This window comes from Danio rerio, chromosome 7 (genome assembly GCF_052040795.2).
Source record: "Danio rerio strain M-AB ecotype USA chromosome 7, GRCz13ab, whole genome shotgun sequence".
NCBI classification, from domain to species: Eukaryota; Metazoa; Chordata; class Actinopteri; order Cypriniformes; family Danionidae; genus Danio; species Danio rerio.
The window spans coordinates 8,639,439-8,660,302 of NC_141027.1; the positions used below are offsets into that span (position 1 = coordinate 8,639,439).

A 20,864-nucleotide genomic window follows, 5' to 3' on the forward strand; every position below is an offset into this window, starting at 1 on the left:
AACAATTTGTTGTCCCGCTGCCCGACCCGCCCCGTTTTCTGCCCGCCGCGACCGATCCCGCTAAAGAGCGGGGGAGAACAAAACCGAAAATCACCCAGCTATTCAGTCCAGACAGCCAAGCTGTCTGTATACACACACACACAGCATCAAGCACACACAGAGGCAAAGCTCTCTCTCTCTCTCTCATACGCGCGCGCGCGCACTAACACACACACACAAGGACCAAGCAGACACACAGGCGTTTGCTGTTATATCAACTCAAAGACTTGTAATACCATATATCAAGTACCAATGTAATACCAAAAGGTTTTATATAAAGGTATATAAATACTGCTCGCTTACGGCCGCCGCATCTGGCCCGATTGATTCGGGCCGGAATCGGGCAGTGAGTCCAAAAGCATCCGGCCCGTGGTAAGTCTCCGGCAGGCGAGAATCTAGCCGGAACTGGCCCGAGTGTATTTTGCTATCTGGGAAAGCTCTCTCTCTCATTCGCGCGCGCACTAACATACACACACACACACAAGCACCAAGCACACACACACAGGCAAAGCGCTCTCTCTCTCTCTCTCTCTTTCTCTCTCATTCGCATAGCAATATCCGCGATATTGCTAGACAGCCCGCTCCCGTCCCAAATTAAACCCGTTACCGACCGCTCCCGCGATTTATTCGCAGATTTATTCCCGCGCCGCAGAAATCTGGTCGGGTCCTGTGGCGCCCGCGGGACAGCCACGGGAATGCAGACCTCTACTCTATATCTTGTGGCTTCAATCACTGTTGAGATACTTCTTTAAATCTGCATGTATTAACAATATCGTTTAATATGGAAAATAATTATTAAGATTGCCTTTTTAACCATATTGCCCAGCCCCACATAAATCACAAAGCACGAAAAACTGGCAATTTACGATGTAATTTACAGTGTAGATCAGGGATGTCCAAACTCGGTCCTGGAGGGCTGGTGTCCGGCATAGTTTAGCTTAAAACTTCCATCAACACACCTGAAGGAAAGTTTCTAGTATACATAGTTAGAACTTGATTATCTGGTTCAGCCGTGTTCAAAGGCTCCTACACACTGGGACGCTTTTCGTTTGCGTTTATCGTCAGCATTTTACGAGACGTTTTTCAGTATTCAAACCCAAGCGCTTTTCACTGGCGTCAAGCAGAAGAGTATGCAAAATCACTTTTTTGACGTTAGATGGCGCTGCACAACATTAAGCTTCTGACACCCGCTTATAACACAGAAGAAGAAGAGGAGAGGAAGTTCACACGTTTGTTGTTAAAGTTACTGGTGACTCGAACAAGCATGGATGGTTTAAGTAGCAGCTCCAGCTCTAGCGATGAAGAAATGATTATTGTTCACAGAGCAATAAGCAGCGCCACGTTCATATCGCCTCCGGGCATCTTCTTCAATGTGTGCTCGCACTGACAGTTTTGTGCTTGAGCGCCTCCAAGTGCTGTTTACTGTAACTTCAGCAGCTCCGTGCACGTGAACAAAAGTGCCGATCTGATTGGCAGAGAAGGTTTTGACGCCGCGCTTCAAAACAAAAAAAACGAGCATGAGGCGATTTTTTTTTTTTTAAATGACGCTTTTGTGCCTGCCGTTTTGCACGTTGGTGTGCATGATCACATTGACGCCCTTTATTTAGTCACGAGGCGTTAAACGTCAACGGAAAATGCGAGCAAAAAACGTCTCGGTGTGCACGGGCCTCAACTAAGGTTGAAATTAAAATCTGCAGGACACTGGCCCTCCAGAACAGAGTTTGGACACCCCTAGAGCAGATAGACATTTGAAAGATCACACATACATGTACAATATAAAACTGGCATTTATTTATGTAGGCATGAAACAAAATATTAGTACTAAAATGCAAATATTGGCATTATTTATTATTTCATGAATTAATTATTTCCTAAAACGCTCTCTTGTTTTTGTATCGGCGACAATATTTTCAGTGATTTTTGGGGTAGAATGCAACTTGATGTTTGGATTCAGAGATTCATCCATTGACATTGGATCCTCATTTTCGTACACGACAAAAACATTTTTTCAAAACTCATACAACTGAATTTTATTATCTTTCCATACAGTACACACAAACAAACAAAAAAAATGAAGCACGTCCGACACTATGGCTCTCACCATTGCATTATTTAAAGCAACATTTTACCCGAAAACTAGCCTACATCGTTTTTGTTTTGTTTTATTGCCCCATCAAACAAAACCATGAGCGATATATAAAATGGATTTACAAACCGACGTAAACATTTTGTTTTTAACCCCCAAATAAAACATCTCCCAGAGCTCAAAACAAACACCTGTAGTGTAAGAAACAGAACAACAAACATTAGGGTAAAACATTCCTTTAAAAAAAAAAAAAAACACACACACACAAACGCAATAATCCCAACAACACGAAGTTTCTCATTCACACACACATACACACATGCGTGAGCGTCTTTAAAAACTGAAGATTTGTGTTGTCCTTCAGACGCCTCGGACAGTTTATTAGAGTGTGTGTTTGTGTGTGCGTGTGTGTTTGTGTCCTGCTACACACTCAGCTTTTTTTTTTTCCTTCAGTACATCTTCTGTCGACTCGGCACAACCGCCTCCTTCAGGAAGGAGAAAACCAGCAGGATTCCCGAACGCTTGCCCCGCTTGCCTTTAGTGAAGTAATTCGACACCACGTCATCTGACATAAACACAGAGGGGAAAAACACACACACACACACACACACACACACACACACACACACACACACACACACACACACACACAGAGAGTAGATGAGCAAATACGACAATCTCAGTGTTATTTTACTAAATAAAAAGGCAGACTTGCGTATCTGTGAAGGCATGTATTTGCTTATTAACAGTGCTCAGCATATACAAGTACACCCCTCACAAACCTCTCGTTTAGATTCATATTTTCTATAGGATGCTTTCTAATATTATATTTATGCATATACATTAGATTATGTAATGTGTACTTATATAGCACATTTATTGTGTATGGCCATAGTAGGGATGCACTGATCCCGATACTTAGATCGGATATCGGTTCAATACTGCATATTTTTGCTGGATCAGGTATCAGCCAGCTGGTACCGATCCAAATCCGATCTCGCGCATGCGCTATATTCGGTCTAATTCATAAGCCAACACAAGTCATGTAGGCCTACTAGATCCCAAATGTTCTAAAGCCATTCTATAGACCTTTTTCATGGCTGCTGCATGGAGGGCGTTATAGCGACCAGCGTCATCCGGTAGAATGCTAAAAACTTCCGTTTACAGCGTGTACAACTGGTAATTTGCACTTCGAAAATGGGTTTCAATAATGTTTTAAATGGATAACAGAGTGTTTTTGTGACACACAACTTAGAAATGTGCCTGTTAAAGCCGTTATAATCTGTCACGTGGTTCAAGCGCGTCAGAAATACGAGAAAAACGTTCTCCTAGTTCACGTGTCTGCCATCAGAAATACAGTGTGTGTGTGTGTATGTGTTCCCGGCCTGTCAGCTGTTAGCTCAGCGGCTCTTTAACACACACACACACACACACAGAGAGAAAGAAAGAGAGAGAGAGAGAGAGAGAGAGAGAGAGCAAACCAGAGTACTGGCATGAAACTTAACAGGTATGAAAGTCGTGCAATTTACAAAAATGACCAATAAAAGTCTGTTATTGATCCTCACCCTGATTTGCTGTTCATCCCAATCGCGAGCCGTTTGTGTTTTATTACATGTGTTGTTTTTACCATGGTTTGTGTTTTTCTGTCATTTCGAAGTGACACTAGCCTATATTTTCACTTTGTCACAGTTATTAAATCAGTGTGTCAGTGGCACAGTACAGGCTACGTGTGTGTGTCAAACATTTTGGTGAATTACATTTGTTTGGGCTGGTTATATATTTAAAATAAAGAGAAAATGTTGACTTTAGCGATGACGAGGCTTCATTTAAACTGCCTCACAGCAGCTGTTTTCCATCCTATTAGATCGCATTTCTTTAAATGATCAGTCCAGGAGATGTTGCTGATGGACAACAGTATTAGTTCAAAGAGGATAAAAGCAGGTAAAATAGATTAAAACTATCGTTTCAAAGCTGTCCAAATGTGACTCTTTACACGCATCAGCTGCCGACCGGAAGTTCTTCGCATTCTCCTTGTGCATACACACAAAGCATCATGGGTAATTTTGCGTTCCAAGAAAAAGGTCTATAGTTTAATGTGAAGCAAAGATGAATATTCACGTGCTTAAATTCATGTTTAATTCAGTTCTTCCTCAGACCTGTCATATATTTGCTACATGTTTAATACAAGTCATTATTTTAAAGATTATGTCTTGAGCATCTGATTTTTCCTCTGTGCTGATGTGCTTTCCTTTTTTCCATCTCACTTACGCTGAGTTTAGGCAAGGGGATATTTCAGTTAAGTAAAACTGGCCTCAGACAGTTTAGTCTGCGTCAAACCTGCAGGGAAATATTAGGCTTTGCTTAAAGGCTGATTATTTGACCAATGATTAGTGTCAATGGGTAGCCTATTACAGATTTCAAATGAAAAATCTTAATATTAAAAAAAAGGACACATAAGCTGGACTAAAACAAATCATATCAATGTCTTAACGAACGCTCAAATAATGTAGCCCATTGGTTTTTACAACTTTTTTCATCAAGTACCACCTCAGAAATAAATGGTCTCTCCAAGTACCACCAAAATGAGCAGTATTGAAATACAGTAGCATAGTAGGCCCAGTAAACCAGCTACAACTCTGCACAGTTAAAAAACGTGGCAGATTACCTCAGAAATATAGGCTAAATGTCATGTATGGCATATTATATACATCATTTTTTATCAATTTTGAAATGTGTGTAGCATGTACATGACATATTTCATTCCTCCGCGTACCACTAGAAGGAAGTTTGAGAACCACTGATGTAGCCTTATAGTTTACAGCAAGCATCATGTTTTAAGTTAGGCCCCGTTTACACTAATGCATTTTAGTTTTAAAACGCATAAGTTTTGCTACGGTTATGCCATCCGTCCACACTACGCCAGAGTTTTCGAGTGCTGAAAATGGAGCGTTTTAAAAACGCTAAAGAGGCCGTTTGCATCCTGAAACACTGCTGCTCCATCTCAGTGTGGATGAAGGAAAACGGATACATCTGAAAACGGAGGCGAGACTGCCGATATTCGCCTCTCTGATTGGGGCTTTTCCTCAATATTCAGTAGCCTACACACAAAGTTCAGTCCTGCATGCTCTCCCTGTAAGTTCAGACTTTGCAAGTTTGATCAAGGCTGCAGTCTCCCCCTTCTCAGTTTGATATTGAAAACAGACTACCCAGGACACGGGTAAATCTTCAAAGGGAACAGTGTACTTTATAACTTCATTCACATCACCCTGGCTACGTTGTTTCACTTTCTCAACAATAAAATGTAAACATGATTTAAGGAACTGCCTATTTTCATTTTAATATTAGCAACTTAACAGACAGCAGAAATGTTGAGGCGCCGTGCTGCTTATATGAGCGTCATCTTCACTGTGTGCATATTTATAACAAAACGGAGCCTTTAACAACTGTTGCCTTTAAATTTCAGTGAAAATCCGAAACATGCCCTCTTTTGCTGAATATCAGTTTTAATAATCGATAATGGCCATTATAAAAGTATAACTGACAATAAGTTTGTCCATTATAGGAAATAAAGGCAAGCGATCAGTCAATATGCAGAATGTACATGGATTAATCATTAACTTATCTTTGCGCTCAGCCAAAACACGTTACCTGAGAACAAGAATTAGATTTCAATGACCAAAGTCGGGGAATATGTCGTTAGATATAGACAACGAGATAAATGAAATATCACGTTTAATAAATATAGTGAGATTAGATTTAATGGGAGATGCTTGATGAGCAGTCCGACAAGCACAGCTCTCATCTGGGTAGATAGGCTGCAGTGCTTGCCCGAGTGTGTGTGGTCACGTGATGTGCGTTTTCAGCGTTTTGGTGTGGACAGAGAGCTGTTGAGAAACGCTGGGTAAAACGCTAGTGTGGACGCGGAACGTTTTCATTCTATGTTCATATATGTTGCATTTATTTATTTATTTATATAATTTTAGATGTTATAGTAGCCTATTTTTTGATCATTGATCTGCAGTTTTAATCAAATCATGTTCATAGAAAGGTTATTATTGAACATTTATACACAAGTATTTATGCGTATAAAGCATCTGTGTTGTGAGAAGTGCTGCTAGTATGATATGTGAATGACCCGTACAACTTTACTTTGACACTTCCTTGAGCGAGAATGACCTCGACTGAAACTTCGTCATACAACACACCCGTTTGGCAGTGAAAACGCAAGCCTGATCAAGTTGACCTGTACCGACCCATGGCGTAGTGTACCACTCAGTGGAAACGGGGTATTAGGACCCACACAGATCGCAGGTTGAGCGCCCCCTGCTGGATTCACTAACACCACTTCCAACAGCAACCTAGTTTTTCCCATGTGGTCTCCCATCCAGGTACTGACCAGGCTCAGCCCTGCTTAGCTTCAGAGAGTGACCAGTCTTGGACTGCAGGGTGATATGGTTGTTAGTCAGTACTGAAGCCAAATCTAGAGCTAATCTAACAAAATAGTTTTGTAGTTTGTCCCTCTTATCTTTCTATTTCCAAATATGTTTGATCACTACAATATTATTTTAATAAACATGCGTTAAATAAATCGGATTTGTTCAAACGCACTAAAATCTAAACATTGGTGTACTCACTTATGCTGAGCGCTGAATGTATTTAATTATTTTGTGAAAGAGAGATTTCAAAGCAAAAGGCACATTTCAATAAACACGAAGGCATGTCAATTATGAAGGGAAAATGTTTTTAATAAAATATTGTTTTTTGTATTAGATAAAGTAAACTGTACTTCTGACTCTTGTGAGGGAGTGTAAATTATAAAGGGAAGTTTGTTTTTAATAGACTGAAAAACAGCTTTTTAAGTCAAATGCGCTTCTGAATGTTTGCTGAGGCATTTAAATTATAAAGGGAAAATATTTCTTTAATAAAATATTTAGATTTTATGCGTTGAAAAACAGCTTTCAAAGAAAGGCTCTAATGAATATTTTTGAATGCTTGTACATTACAAAGGCAGAGTTAGTTTTCATTATGCATTTCTTATTTAGTGAAAATTAGATTTCAAAGTAAAGGCACGTTTAAACATCTGTGAAGGCATGTAAATCATAAAGGGAAAATACATTTTAGGAAATCAAGGATATTTTATGTACAGGGTGGGCCATTTATATTGATACACCTTAATAAAATTGGAATGGTTGGTGATGTTAGCGTCCTGTTTGTGGCACATTAGTATATGTGAGGGGGCAAACTTTTCTAGATGGGTGGTGACCATGGTGGCCATTTTAAAGTCGGCCATCTTGGATCTATCTTTTGTTTTTTCAATAGGAAGAGGGTCATTTGACACGTCAAACTTATTAGTAATTTCACAATAAAAATAATGGTGTGCTTGATTTTAACGTAACTTTATTCTTTCAGGAGTTATTTACAAGTTTCTGACCACTTTTAAAATGTGTTTATAGTGCTGCCCATTTTGTTGGATTGTCAATGCAAGCCTCTTCTCCCACTCTTGAATACTTATTTGACAAACACAAACACATTTAATAATATGTAAAGTCTCTCACCTCCCTGCTGCATTGTAGATGGAAGTACATTTTCTCCAGCAGAAAGAGAAACAAAGAAGGAGAAGGGAATCACCCACAGACATATGGTGAAGTAGGCCAGAACCTGAAACACACACACGCACACAGAGAAAACTGAACGACATCTGCAAATCGATGCTCACACTAACACAAACACACCAACTAATTCTAGATGCACATATGCATTGTTTTTTTTTTACATTTTTATTACACAGTTTCCATTTTTAAATGAATTCTATTTCTATCTATTTAATAATGAATCATGTAAAAGTATTACAGTTTCCACAAAACAATGAAGTATAGTAGTGATAACAAAAAGAAAAGTTTCTTGTTCATAAACAAACTACAGAGGCGGTCATTTTGAGTGTTTTTAAATGTGTTATTTTATAACTTTGTTGAAATAAAGCCCACATATCTTTAATACTCTGACTTTAAGTAACCCCAAATCAAAAAACATTGGGACAGTAGGGAAAACGTAAATTAGTAATGATAGTAAGTAATGAAATAATGATTTCCAAATTTACTTTGACTTGTAATTCAGTGCATACAATTTGAACACAAAATATTTAAAGTTTCTGTGGCATTTTTAAACAAGAAAATGCAAAACCACATTCTGCACACATTACAAAGTTCTGGCTGCGATGGGAGAGGATACAGGTACTTGACTGGCCTGCCTGCAGTCCTGACCTGTCTCCAATAGAGAACCTGTGGCATATTTTGAAATGCAAAATGCGACAATGAAGACCCTGTACTATTGCCACCTTGTTTGCAGGAAGAATGGGACAAAATGACACCTGAAACACTTCATTACTTGGTGTCTTCAGTCTCTAAACGACTTTTAATTGTTGTGAAAAGGAATGGCAACGTTACAAAGTGGTAAATGCTTTACTGTTCCACTTTTTTTCGATGTGTTGCAAGACCCAAAATTAAAATACGTGTTTTATTTGGAAAAAACAAACATTAAAAATCATGAGGAACACCTTAAATAATAAAACATAACTTTACTTCAGATGCGTCTTGCAAAACAGCATATTCAGTGCAGCGAGGAAAAACTCACCCTCCTCTGCTTGTGAAAGTGAAAATGAAAAAGAGGTGGCAACACTCACAGAACTGCACAATTATTGGCTGTATTACCAAAAAGACTGTATTTTTAGGCTGATGATTTTACTAATTAAGATGACAGACATTTAAAGCTATATTGCAATAGCTAAATGTAAACATGAAACAACAATATGAAGTCTTACCGTATATAAGAAAGCTCAGAATGATAGTAGTTCTAGTAGTGCTACAGTAATTCTAGTAGTTTTGGTTGTTCCAGTGTTAGAAATCATCAATTCAAAGTGATTTGTAAAGTTTCCCTGTAGCACATGTGTTTGGATTGTGAGGGAAACCGGAGCACCTGGAGAAATCCCATACCAACACAGGGAGAACATGCAAACTCCACACAGAAATGCCAACTGGCCCAGCCGTGACTCAAACAGTGCTAACCACTGAGCCACCGTGCCACCCTGCTTTTATGGATTTCGGCCATTCATTTAAAGAACAATGGCTTATTGGCAGCAATATTTGACTACAGAAGTGTACATGGAGCCAAAATAAATGCCTGGCATGCAAAATACAGTACTTACATTGTTGTTTTTTAAGTGTGGATCTTTGTTAAAACGTGAGTACATCATTGTTTTAGTACATCATTGTCATGTAAACAGACTATACATCTAAACTCCTGAATCTGAGGTTGTTGTGTCAAATAAAAGAACAAGAGTTTGTAAAATAAGAGTTTGTTTGTGTCATTTTCTATGCTTATTTCATAGTGAGATCATGGAATGATCATGGATTCATGGAATGATCATGGAATGAAAACCAACACAGTCTAATAAAACATCTTACCTCAGAGAAAGGATAGTACTCCTCTGCAAAATACTGGAAGGCCATATAATGGTTTAACACAACCAGTACTGGAAAAGAGATTGAGAACAACGATTAGAAGAGAACTGTATGAATATGTATTAGGGATGCCACTGTTTTCAATATAATATTGAACCATTCGGTACGACATCCACGGTTCAATACGCGCTTGTGAATTGTGGTTTTGCGTTTAAATAATTTATGTGCGCTTTATATCTCCCTGAATTGACTGTGTGTGCCTGTAAGTCCATGGGCTGAGATGAGGAAACTCCTCCCCGCGAGTAAATATCCAATCGCTATGCTCTAAAGTTAGGGGGCGCTTGACCATCCCACACTTTAACACGGCTAGTGGTGGTGAAGTGAGGCTGAGGCAACAGTACAAGAAAGCGCCGGCGAAGTGAGGCAACAGTTAGAGAGACACATAAAATAACAAAGGCAGTGCGGGTGTTTATTGCTAAAGATTTGCAGCCGTTTTCGGTAATGGGAAATGTGGGCTTTTGTCATCTCATAAAAGCACTCGATCCACATTACAGACTACAGTCTCACATTTTTCAGCACCGACATAATTAAGATGGTTTATTTATGTGTACTGAAGTACAAATATGTTATTTGATATGGTCAATTCATCTTTATTAACTTCACATGTATGTTTATTTTTAAATTTGATGTGTTCCCCAGTTTGTACATGGGCTACCAGCATCTGTCAGATTTCAGTGTTAAGTTTTTTTATACAATACATTAGGAATCAGTGTACTTTTCTTGGCTTTTAAGTAAAACAAAATGAGTATTGCAATAAATCGTTTTTATTTTTTTCTCCTTAACCTCTTACTGTTCCTATTGCCTATAAAATGAAAAAAAAAAAAAAACACGCGTGTCAAGCTATGAGAACCGAACCTAAAACAGTGTTAAAAAACCAAGGTATGTATTGAACCAAGATCTGAATCTGATATGTGTTTGTGTGCGTATATATATATATATATATATATATATATATATATATATATATATATATATATATATATATATATATATATACATACACATATATACATATACACACACACACACACACGCACGCACGCACACGCACACGCACGCACACACAAACACACACACAAACACACACAAAAACACACACACACACACACACACACACACACAAACACACACACACACACACACACACACACACACACACACACACACACACACACACACACACACACACACACACACACACACACACACACACACACACACACACACACACACACACACACACACACACACACACACACACACACACACACACACACACACACATATACATATATAAATCTGCATGACGCACCACATGACAGAATAAAGTTTGGCGAGGTCAGCATGATGTATGGAAACGTCTGCAGCAGACCAAAGTAAACCAGGTTTGTGAAGAGTCCCACTCCGACCATGAGCGTGGGGAAACCCTCAAACAGATAGAGGCCCACCAGAACTGCTGTGGAGAACTGAGAACCAAGAGGAAAATAAGTTATATCAGCAACTAATACAAGGCATGATGTATATGTAATGCAATAAAGAGTTGCAACAGTGATGGACAGTTCATGAATGTTTTGTTAACTTTAAACGAATCTTTAATGTGACTCAGGAACGATGAGTCCTCCTCTTAGGGAGTGATTAGTTCATTTGCACATTGCACAGATGAGGGAGAAGGTTAGGTCTTTCTCTTGAGTTTTCTATCAGGTTGGAGTTGTTCGTTAATCAAGCGAAAGACAGAAGCGAATTCTTCTGCTATGGAACAGACATTGATGAGAAACCAATTTATCCGTTTTGCCAATTGGAGTGTCTACAGCTTGATGCACCACATATACATCTGTTTCCACCTCTTAAGTTGTGTCACAGCATTATGCGTAGGCCCACACGGAATCTGCTCGCCAGGGGCGGACTGGGACAAAAATTCTGCCCTGGCACTGTAGCCACACCAGCCCACATTACAACACCGACACAGCCCCACCCACAGACATGCACATTCACTATTTAGTGTACAGATGGTGAAATAATATGACATTCTTGCCAGATTTTAATTATGTCCGGGTAACCTCGGATTGGGTCGGCCCATCTTGAAACCAGGCGGCAGTTGCCAATTGGGCCAATTGCTTAACATTTATTATTATTATTATTATCATCATCATCATCATAATAATATCACATCTAGCAAGAGATAAAAGCTGTCTGCACTTAAAAACAATACATATTTTAAAAAAACTGACTGGCCCACATTTAAAATTTGGTCTGGCCCTTCTGGCATTTGCCAGAATTGCCAGATGGCCAGTCCGCCCCTGCTGCTCGTGCAAAATTACGCAGATTTTGCGCAGATTTCTGCAGATTTTTAGCCCATCATAAATTCTGTTTACTTACTTGAGTAAATGTGTGTAAATCTATATTTATTCATTTTTTTTATTAATAACAGCAATATTATTGACTAATATGAAAAGGTACATCTGATTTATGCACAATGCAGTTTGCACAGTAATATTTACTTGCTTTGTTTATCAAATAAAGTGAATCTAATTGGATTTGCAATTTAAACATCAAATAAAAGTTAAAAAGATATTACTTTTTATTTAACATATTAAGGTTTTAGTTATGATACTCCCAAAATAATTCCGCAGATATCTGCAGATTTTTACCAAAATTCTCCGCAGGAATAGCAAAAAACTTCTGCAGATTCCGTCTGGCCCTACTTATACGCATAAGTTGGGCCAGACGGAATCTGCAAAAGTTTCTTGATATGGGTATGATATGGATAAACATGACAAGTCCCTGTTTTAATGATTAATTTACAGAATCGCTCATTCCAAACAATCACTCTACTGACTCAAATCAGGGTTCTTACACTTTTTAAACTCAAATTTAAGCACTTTTCTAAAGTTTTCCGGTGCATTTTCCAACTTTTCCATCATTTCACAATTTACATACTACATTAAATCTCATGCTATTTGTTATGGTGTTCTGTAGTATAGTAAAGCATAGTACTCCAAAGAGAAACAGTGATGGCATGTTTACCTCAAGTTCAACAATGAAATACTGATGTTTATTCTCTTAAAAGCAATTACTCAGACCTAAAATGATGGGGGGGGAAAGTCTGCAGACATATGCCATGACAGACATCAGAGTTCTCATTTATGCAAAAGCAAAAATGTTTATTTGATTTGATTTAAATAGTTAATTATTTTTAGCTATTAGTAGGGCCAGACAGAATCTGCACATATTTTTTGCTATTTCTGCACAGAATCTTGTAAAAAAAAAAATCTGCAGTTTTGTGCGGACTGATTTTGGGAGTATAATTACTTAATATATTAAATAAAAAAATTACACATTTTTAACTTTTATTTAATGTTTACAATGCAAATCCAAATAGATCCACTTATTTGGTAAATGAAGCAAGTCTCTTATATAATATATATCTACTAGGAGACTGAAAATATTACTTTGAAAACTGTAATTTGTAAATAAATCATATGAACATTTTTATATTTGTCAATAATTTTACTAAAATTAATAAAAAAATGGAATAAATATAAATTTACACATGTAAATAAATAGACTCAATGATTCGCTAAAAATCTAAGAATTTGCGCATGCACAGATTCGATGAAGGCCTAAGTATTAGCAACAAGTTATAATGAAAGCAGCACAACAACATCTGTAAAGCAGCTCCGAGCACTTTACCCAAAATCTAAGCACTTTTAAAACTCAAAAACACCAGTCGAAGCAATTTCAAAGATTTCCAGCACCCTTAAGAACCCTGTCAAATTAATCATTCGAAAACGGAATCATTCAGGAATGGAAAACCAGAACCTTGTTTAGAAACGAACACATCTGACCGAATGTCAGGTTGTTTTGATCCATCACTGTTACTGAACCAACAAAATAATTATTTTGCATCTTAAAATGTGGCACCAAGGGTTGGGCAATATCGACCAATTTGGCATCGTACGATGTCTAATATGAAACATCGCGATGGACGATGGCATCGACGTCATAGGCGGCAGTGAATTAATTATGAATAATTAATTATGAATAATTAATTCATAACGAATTAATTATTTGTAGCCTGCCGTTTTAACTACCTGACCCGCATGCTCTTTGTTTTACCCATAAACAAATCATAGAGTAAATGAATAAAGATAAGTTGCACACATAATTATCACCTGCCAATCACTTTTTCCGCGGGACTCGTGAATAGGCGTGAATAGGTAGAGTGATCGGAGTCGTTAAAATGGCATCGGTAAAAAAAGGTGCACAGCCAACAGTATCTGAGGTGTTCGCTAAAATTACTAAGTACAAGTGTGAAAGTAAAATTTGACCCGCTGACTGCCTGGACTCGCTGTATCGAGCGCATGACAGTGTGTGTGCGTCTGTGTGTGTGTGTGTGTGTGGTCACGTGATGTGTGTTTTCAGCAGAAATGTGGAAGGAGGGCTGCTCAGAAATCTTTAACGCCAGTGTGGATGTGGATCGTTTTCATTCTAAAATGCCATTTAAAAACTAAGACCTATTAGTGTAAACAGGGCCTGAGTGTGTATTTTTCGCGAGCGGATTTGCAACAGGGGCAGAGGTTTGCGATCCCGGCTCAGCATCGTGGTGTCTGTCAGCCATCGGCGATGGCATCGTCTATCGGCACAACCCTAGTGGCACCATGTCCTAACATCATATGACGTGATAAAAGCTATCTTTTCCATGTAAAAAGAAGTATTTGTCCTAACCATATGTGATTGCAACGCACAAAACTTCTATTTTAGTATTGTTTTCTATTTTCTTAATGTCACGGCAGAACAACAGCATAAACTACTATGACAATGATCGCCTAGGTACTGATTATGTGCTTTATTCAATGTTAAACAAGCATGGGACAATAACCCTTTTCAAGGTATACTGCGGTTTGGAAAAGTCAAGGTTTTAGAACCATCAAAAAATTTTCTGCTATACCGTTCCCAAGGTATGTGTAAGATTTTTTTTATTGACATTTTTATTTAATTTTTTTTAGGACAACGACAGAAAAAATATCCAAAGATGCCGTTTTTAATTGTAAAGAAACTTGTGTGTTTAAACTAATGAAGACAGCATTTGATTCATTTGATTTATTTAGCCCGACATGTTACATAATATTTGAAATCTTTCAAATAATAAAATATATTATATTAAAAGGGGAAAAAGGGTTTTGTTTTTTACACAGACATTTAAAAAGAACCTATTTTAGAGCAGTAATCTCAATACCGTGAAACCGTGATATCTTTACCCAAGGTTATCATGCCATCAAAATCTTGTACCGGCCCATGCCTGGTGTTAAATGCTCCGGGTGTGAGTGTAAATACCATTTTAAGTGACATTTATTGCCATACTACTGAAAGCAGCAGCAGATAGTTTACGCCAGATCTTGAAATAAAATAACTAGCAGACGGTTTGAAAACGAAAGCCAGAACGGTGACTGTGCAAACCAACAACATCTGTCAGTCAGTAATCTATTAATCATGTTAAAGAGATTTCATATGCATTAATTGGATTAAAAAGCCTTTACCATTTTATTGGGAGTGCAGTGGCTAGTATTTAAACGTTCCTGTCATAACACATCTAGTTTGATGCAATCAGACAAACAAATTGCTTGTCATGTTGCATGTTGTTAGGAATAGATTGTAACACTTAATATTCTGTGCTCTCACAACTTGAATTATTGGGTCAAAAAGCAATTCTGAAGTCCTTATCTTTTAATATGGTGATCATTTATTTCCTTATAAGGCCAATAATCATGTAATCATAAAGCATGTATCAGCCAACACTGATATCCCCATGATACTCACCATAATCATATATTTTATAATACGACTGGTGGCAACTGTGTACTCCTCTATTAACTCCGCCAGGTAATACAGGCCTGCAGCTGTAAAGGGAAAAAGAAAAAAAAGAGCAAACTGATCAAAAAATTGAGCATTTCAATTCATAATATTTTCATAGCATATATGATTATAGGTAGGCCCAGACGGAATCCGCGTTCGCCGAATTTCGCAGATTTTTAGCCTATCATTGATTCTGTTTATTTACATGTGTAAATGTGTGCAAATTTAAATTTATTCAGTTTTTTTATTAATTTCAGTAATAATTATGGACTAATATGAAAATGTTCTTATAATTTATTTACAATGCAGTTTGTAAAGTAATATTTTCTGTCTTTTAATAGATTTATTATATAAAAGACTTGATTTGTTTACCAAATAAAGTGGATCTAATTGGATTTGCATTGTAAAAATTAAATACAAGTTTAAAAGGTATTACTTTTAAGTTCATTTAGTTATGAGATTCATTTTAGTTCATTTTAGTTATGAGACTCCCGAAATAATTCCGCATAAATCTGCATATTTTAAACAAAATTCTGCGCAGAAAGAGCAAAAAAATGTCCGCAGATTCCATCTGGCCCTAATTAAAGGGCTGGGCAATATGGCAAAAATGCAATGTCGATAATTATTTTCCATACTGAACGATAACGATATACATTTCAATTTGTAGCTGTTGTTAATGCTTCCAGATTTAAAAGAGTATGCCAACATGACTAAAGCCACAAAAATTAGAGGATCCATTAAATCACAACATTTATGGCTGATAAATCTTCAATGGCTGAAAATTTGGAGCATCTCTAATATCAACACACTTCTGGATTCCCATTGCTGCACATTTCTGCTGTATGATTGGTTCTTAGATCAATATAGAGTAAAAAACTCCAGAGCTTATCATTATGACATGATGTTATTGACATCAATTTTATCACAATTGGATATAATATCATTTGTCGGCCCAGCCCTATATGATTACATTAGAAGTATCTCCTTTAACCCATGATACACTCAATGCTCGGGTAAGTGTAAATACAGGTGTATAAACATAGGCTCGTGTGTACAGTCACAAACATCAACATGTCAGCCTGTGGACAGAGATTTGTCCTGTTTATATGACTCCAAGATTATTAAGGTAAAGTTAGTTTTATATTTGCACATTCAGACTTTCTCCTTAATTTAAGACAAGTATTCGTTGTTAAGCCTAAAACTGAGATAAAGATGGTTTTATATTCGCACATTCAGACTTTCTCTTCAATAATATCACTTCATAAAAGTATTGTTTGCAAAATCTGAATAGGGAAATCATATTAGCAGCCGAAGACGATCAAAATACAACACTGTTCAGTCAATTAAATAGTGCTAATGTTGTTTTGAAGTCATTCATACATGCCATTTCAGACCCAATATTCAAAGTAGAGTGAGAAACACTATAGAGACCGTTCAAATGAATGAATGTGCAAATATAAAACCAACTTGCCATAATAAATACCTCAATAATTCTAAATAGGGAAATCACTTTACCAGTCGGTGACTATCAAAGTACAACATTGATCACAGCCAGGTATATAGTGCTAATGTACAGTAGTTTAAAGTCATATGTACATCTGATTTCAGGCCTAATATTCAAAGTACCAATACACAGTGAACATATCACATATCTCAATGACGCTAAATAGTATGTTCCAGGCAGCAAAACATATTAAATACACTTGATTATCTATCATATATGTTTAAGTGATCCATATTGGGCATGAGCCAGTATAAGATTCTGACGGTATGATAACCTTGGATAAAAGTATGACGGTTTCACTGCACTGTGATTGCTGCTCTAAAATATTCTCTTTTTAAATGTCTGTGTAAAAAATAAAAAGGTTTTTCCCCTTTGAACAGAATGCATTTTATTTTAAGAAACATTTATCATAATTTGGAGCAGTAACAGGGTTTCTACAGGTTTCATCAAGTCAAATCTAAGACCTTTTTAAGACCATAATTAATGACATTTCAGACTTCCACAAGGCTAAACCCCAAATATTTTTATAAAAGTTAAAACCTTGAATAAAACATTAAAACAAATGTTACTGTAAGGAAGATAGTTATTCTATATTAATAAGCAAGCAAAGTAAAAAAATAAATGTTTCTTAAAACCTTTTTATTGAAATACAGTATTTTGTTAGTGATTGGATGGGTGTTGGCTCCATTTTGTAAAGCCTTTTAAGGCCCAAGGTGTTTTTTTTACATGCATTTTTTATTTCTTATTGCTATTTGGGGTTATTAGAACCTAATTAGAATAAAAATCTAAGTATCACCTTTTGATTTGATGTACTTTTAGAAAAAAAAAAAATGTCCATAAATCTGGACTCGTGGTCCGAATTTACATAAAACACTTATTCCCAATTTTTTTTCATGCATATTTAACATAGAATTTATTTTTTTTTTATATGCTTCGACTATCAGAGAACTAATTTTTTTTCCCATTTTAGACAGTTAAAAATAGGGTTGGGACATTTCCTATGCTGCAAAACAGTTGCAGGACGACACTGACAAAACAAACTAACAAAATTTAAAACATTCAAAGTATTTTAAATGTGGACACTGAGGCCCTGAAGGTTATCTTTACATGGAAAATTAAGACCGGGTTAAAAATATTTAAGACCTACACGCAATATTTCAGTATATTTAAAACTTTTTAAGCCCTACAAAAGTTTTTTTTTTAAATGTAGACGTTTTAAGACATTTGAAGACTCCGCAGACACCCTGAGTAAACATGTCAGGCTAAATAATTCAATGAATCATTGACTCTGTTGTCTTCATTAGTTTAAAAACCACAGATTTCTTTACAATTTAAAATGGCGTCTTTGAATATCTTTTCTGCAGGAGATACTGAAACAAAGTAAATAAAAAATCTTACACATACCTGAGGAACGGTATTAGAGAAAATGTTGGCGGTTTTAAAACCTTGACTTTTCCAAACCGCAGTATACCTTAAAAACGGTTATCATCCCATACCTAAACCATATTAATAATTATTTATATAGAGGTAAAGTTGGTTTAATATTCGCACGTTCAGACTTTCCCCTTAATAATATAATTTCATATAAGTATTATTTGCAAACTCTAAATAGCGAAATCATATTAGCAGCCAATGACTATCAAAGTACAACATGCTCACGGTCAAATAAATAGTGCTAATGTTGTTTTTAAGTCACACTTGCAGGTTATTTTAGACCGAATATTCAAAGTGCCGTAGTAAACAACATAAGGAGTGTGTCATTGAACGAATGTGTGAATATAAAGCCAGCTTTACCTCTATAATATTTATGAAGAGACCTTTAATTCTATGCTGATAAAGATCTGTGTGTTCCACAATTCCTTCATGTTGTCCCAACACAAATTAATTAGCTTAATCTAAATTTACAAATATGAGTTAACTGAACATAAAAATATTGAGTAATCCGCAAATAAATCCCACTAATTGAGTTGATTGAGCTCGTTTTAAATAAGTAGTTTGAACAAGCTAAATAAATAACTTTTTTTGAGTTTGCTTAGCGTCATATCGACTATTTAACTTGCATAGAGCACTAGACTACAGTCATGTATGCTAAAATGACAAATGTACCAACTTTACAGGATAAAACAAATTAAATAATGTGATTTTAATCCAAGAGAGCAACAGAAAGAAATAAGAGTAAGATTTAATATTAGCTAAGCACACTGTTATGCTATTCCACATCTCTATTTTTACAGTGCACACCCATTAATCGCTAATAACCATAATAAAACTCTATATTGTATTAATAGATGGACGTTGGAGCTGTGTGATTTCCTTCGGTCGCGTCAGCAAAAGGAGTTAGCGGCTAACAGAAACGACACTGAACTCACCGATAGCGAGAGTAACGAAACATATCTGTACCACCAGCGACAACCAGCTGAGTAAATAAATAAACCACATCTTTTTAAAAAGGACTAGTCGGCAAAACAAGCGACTAGTAAACAGTACAGCGGGCTTGAATCTCCGCTGCTAGGCTAACAACTGAAGTGGTCAAAGTTTCTTCTGCGGCTTCCTCAGACGTAGACCGGGAGCCGCAGCGGGAATCTGAGCGCAAACAGCGCCGCTCCGGCTGGGGGAGGAACTGTAGTTAATGTAAAATCCAAAGACAAAACAGCAGTAAATAAGACGAATGAATTATCAACTGAATAAATAGATAAATAAATAAATAAATAAATAAATAAATAAATAAATAAATAAATAAATAAATAAATAAAAGGATTTGAAAATTAAATATCAAATGATAAGAAGTAACACAAATGGGAATAAATTTTCTTTACTGCAAATAAAACAAAAGAAAAAATGAATGATCAAGTTAGTGACTAAATGAATGAAAAAATGAATAAAAATAAATGAATAAATAAAATGATTTGCTAATAAATGTCAAATCTTATGAAATAACACAAATGGGAATTAAAAATTTAAATATACAAATGAATAAGACGAATGGACAAATTAATTTTCAACTGACTAAATAAATAAAAATAAAATAAATAAATAAATAAAATAAAATAAAATAAAATAAAATAAAATAAAATAAATAAATAAATAAATAAATAAATAGAAAAATAAATAAATGAATTAATTAATAAAATGATAAATAAATTAAATAAATAAATAAAATGATTTGATAATAAATGTCAAATCCTATGAAATAACACAAATGGGAATTAAAAATAAAAATATACTACTGAATAAGATAAATGGACAAATGAATTATCAACAAACTAACTAAATAAAAAAATATAAAATAAAATAAATAAATAAATAAAAATAAAATAAAACAAATAAATGAATAAATAAATCAAAATAAAATAAAAATAAAATAAATAAAAACGACGAAAAAAATAAAATAAAATAAATAAAAGCATTTGATAATTAAATTTCAAATCCTCCAAAATAACACAAATGAGATTAAAAATATATAAATATATTACTGAATAAGACAAATGGACAAACTAATGATCAACTGACTAAATCAATAAATAAATACATACATACATAAATACATACATACATACATACATACATACATACATACATACATACATACATACATACATACATACATACATACATACATACATACATACATAAAATAAAAAGAAATCAAAATAAAAAATTAATTAATTAATTAAAATAAATAAATACAACTAAATAAATAACAGGTGACACAGTGGCGCAGTAGGTAGTGCTGTCGCCTTACAGCTAGAAGGTCGCTGGTTCGAGCCTCGGTTGAGTCAGTTGGTGTTTCTGTGTGGAGTTTGCATGTTCTCCCTGTGTTCGTGTGGGTTTCCTCCGAGTGCTCCGGTTTCCCCCACAGTCCAAA

At 35.9% G+C, this 20,864-nt stretch overlaps 1 protein-coding gene across 1 annotated transcript; it reads right to left on the reverse strand.

Annotated features, from left to right (window-relative positions):
• Positions 1-2,042: 2,042 nt before the first annotated feature.
• tex261 (testis expressed 261) lies at positions 2,043-19,542 on the reverse strand. The gene is given in 6 exon segments (NM_001024426.1): positions 2,043-2,690; positions 7,681-7,783; positions 9,586-9,653; positions 10,955-11,108; positions 15,460-15,539; positions 19,369-19,542. Coding segments are annotated over 6 exon segments (591 nt in total). The 5' UTR covers positions 19,439-19,542; the 3' UTR covers positions 2,043-2,574.
• Between the last annotated feature and the right edge of the window lie 1,322 nt (positions 19,543-20,864).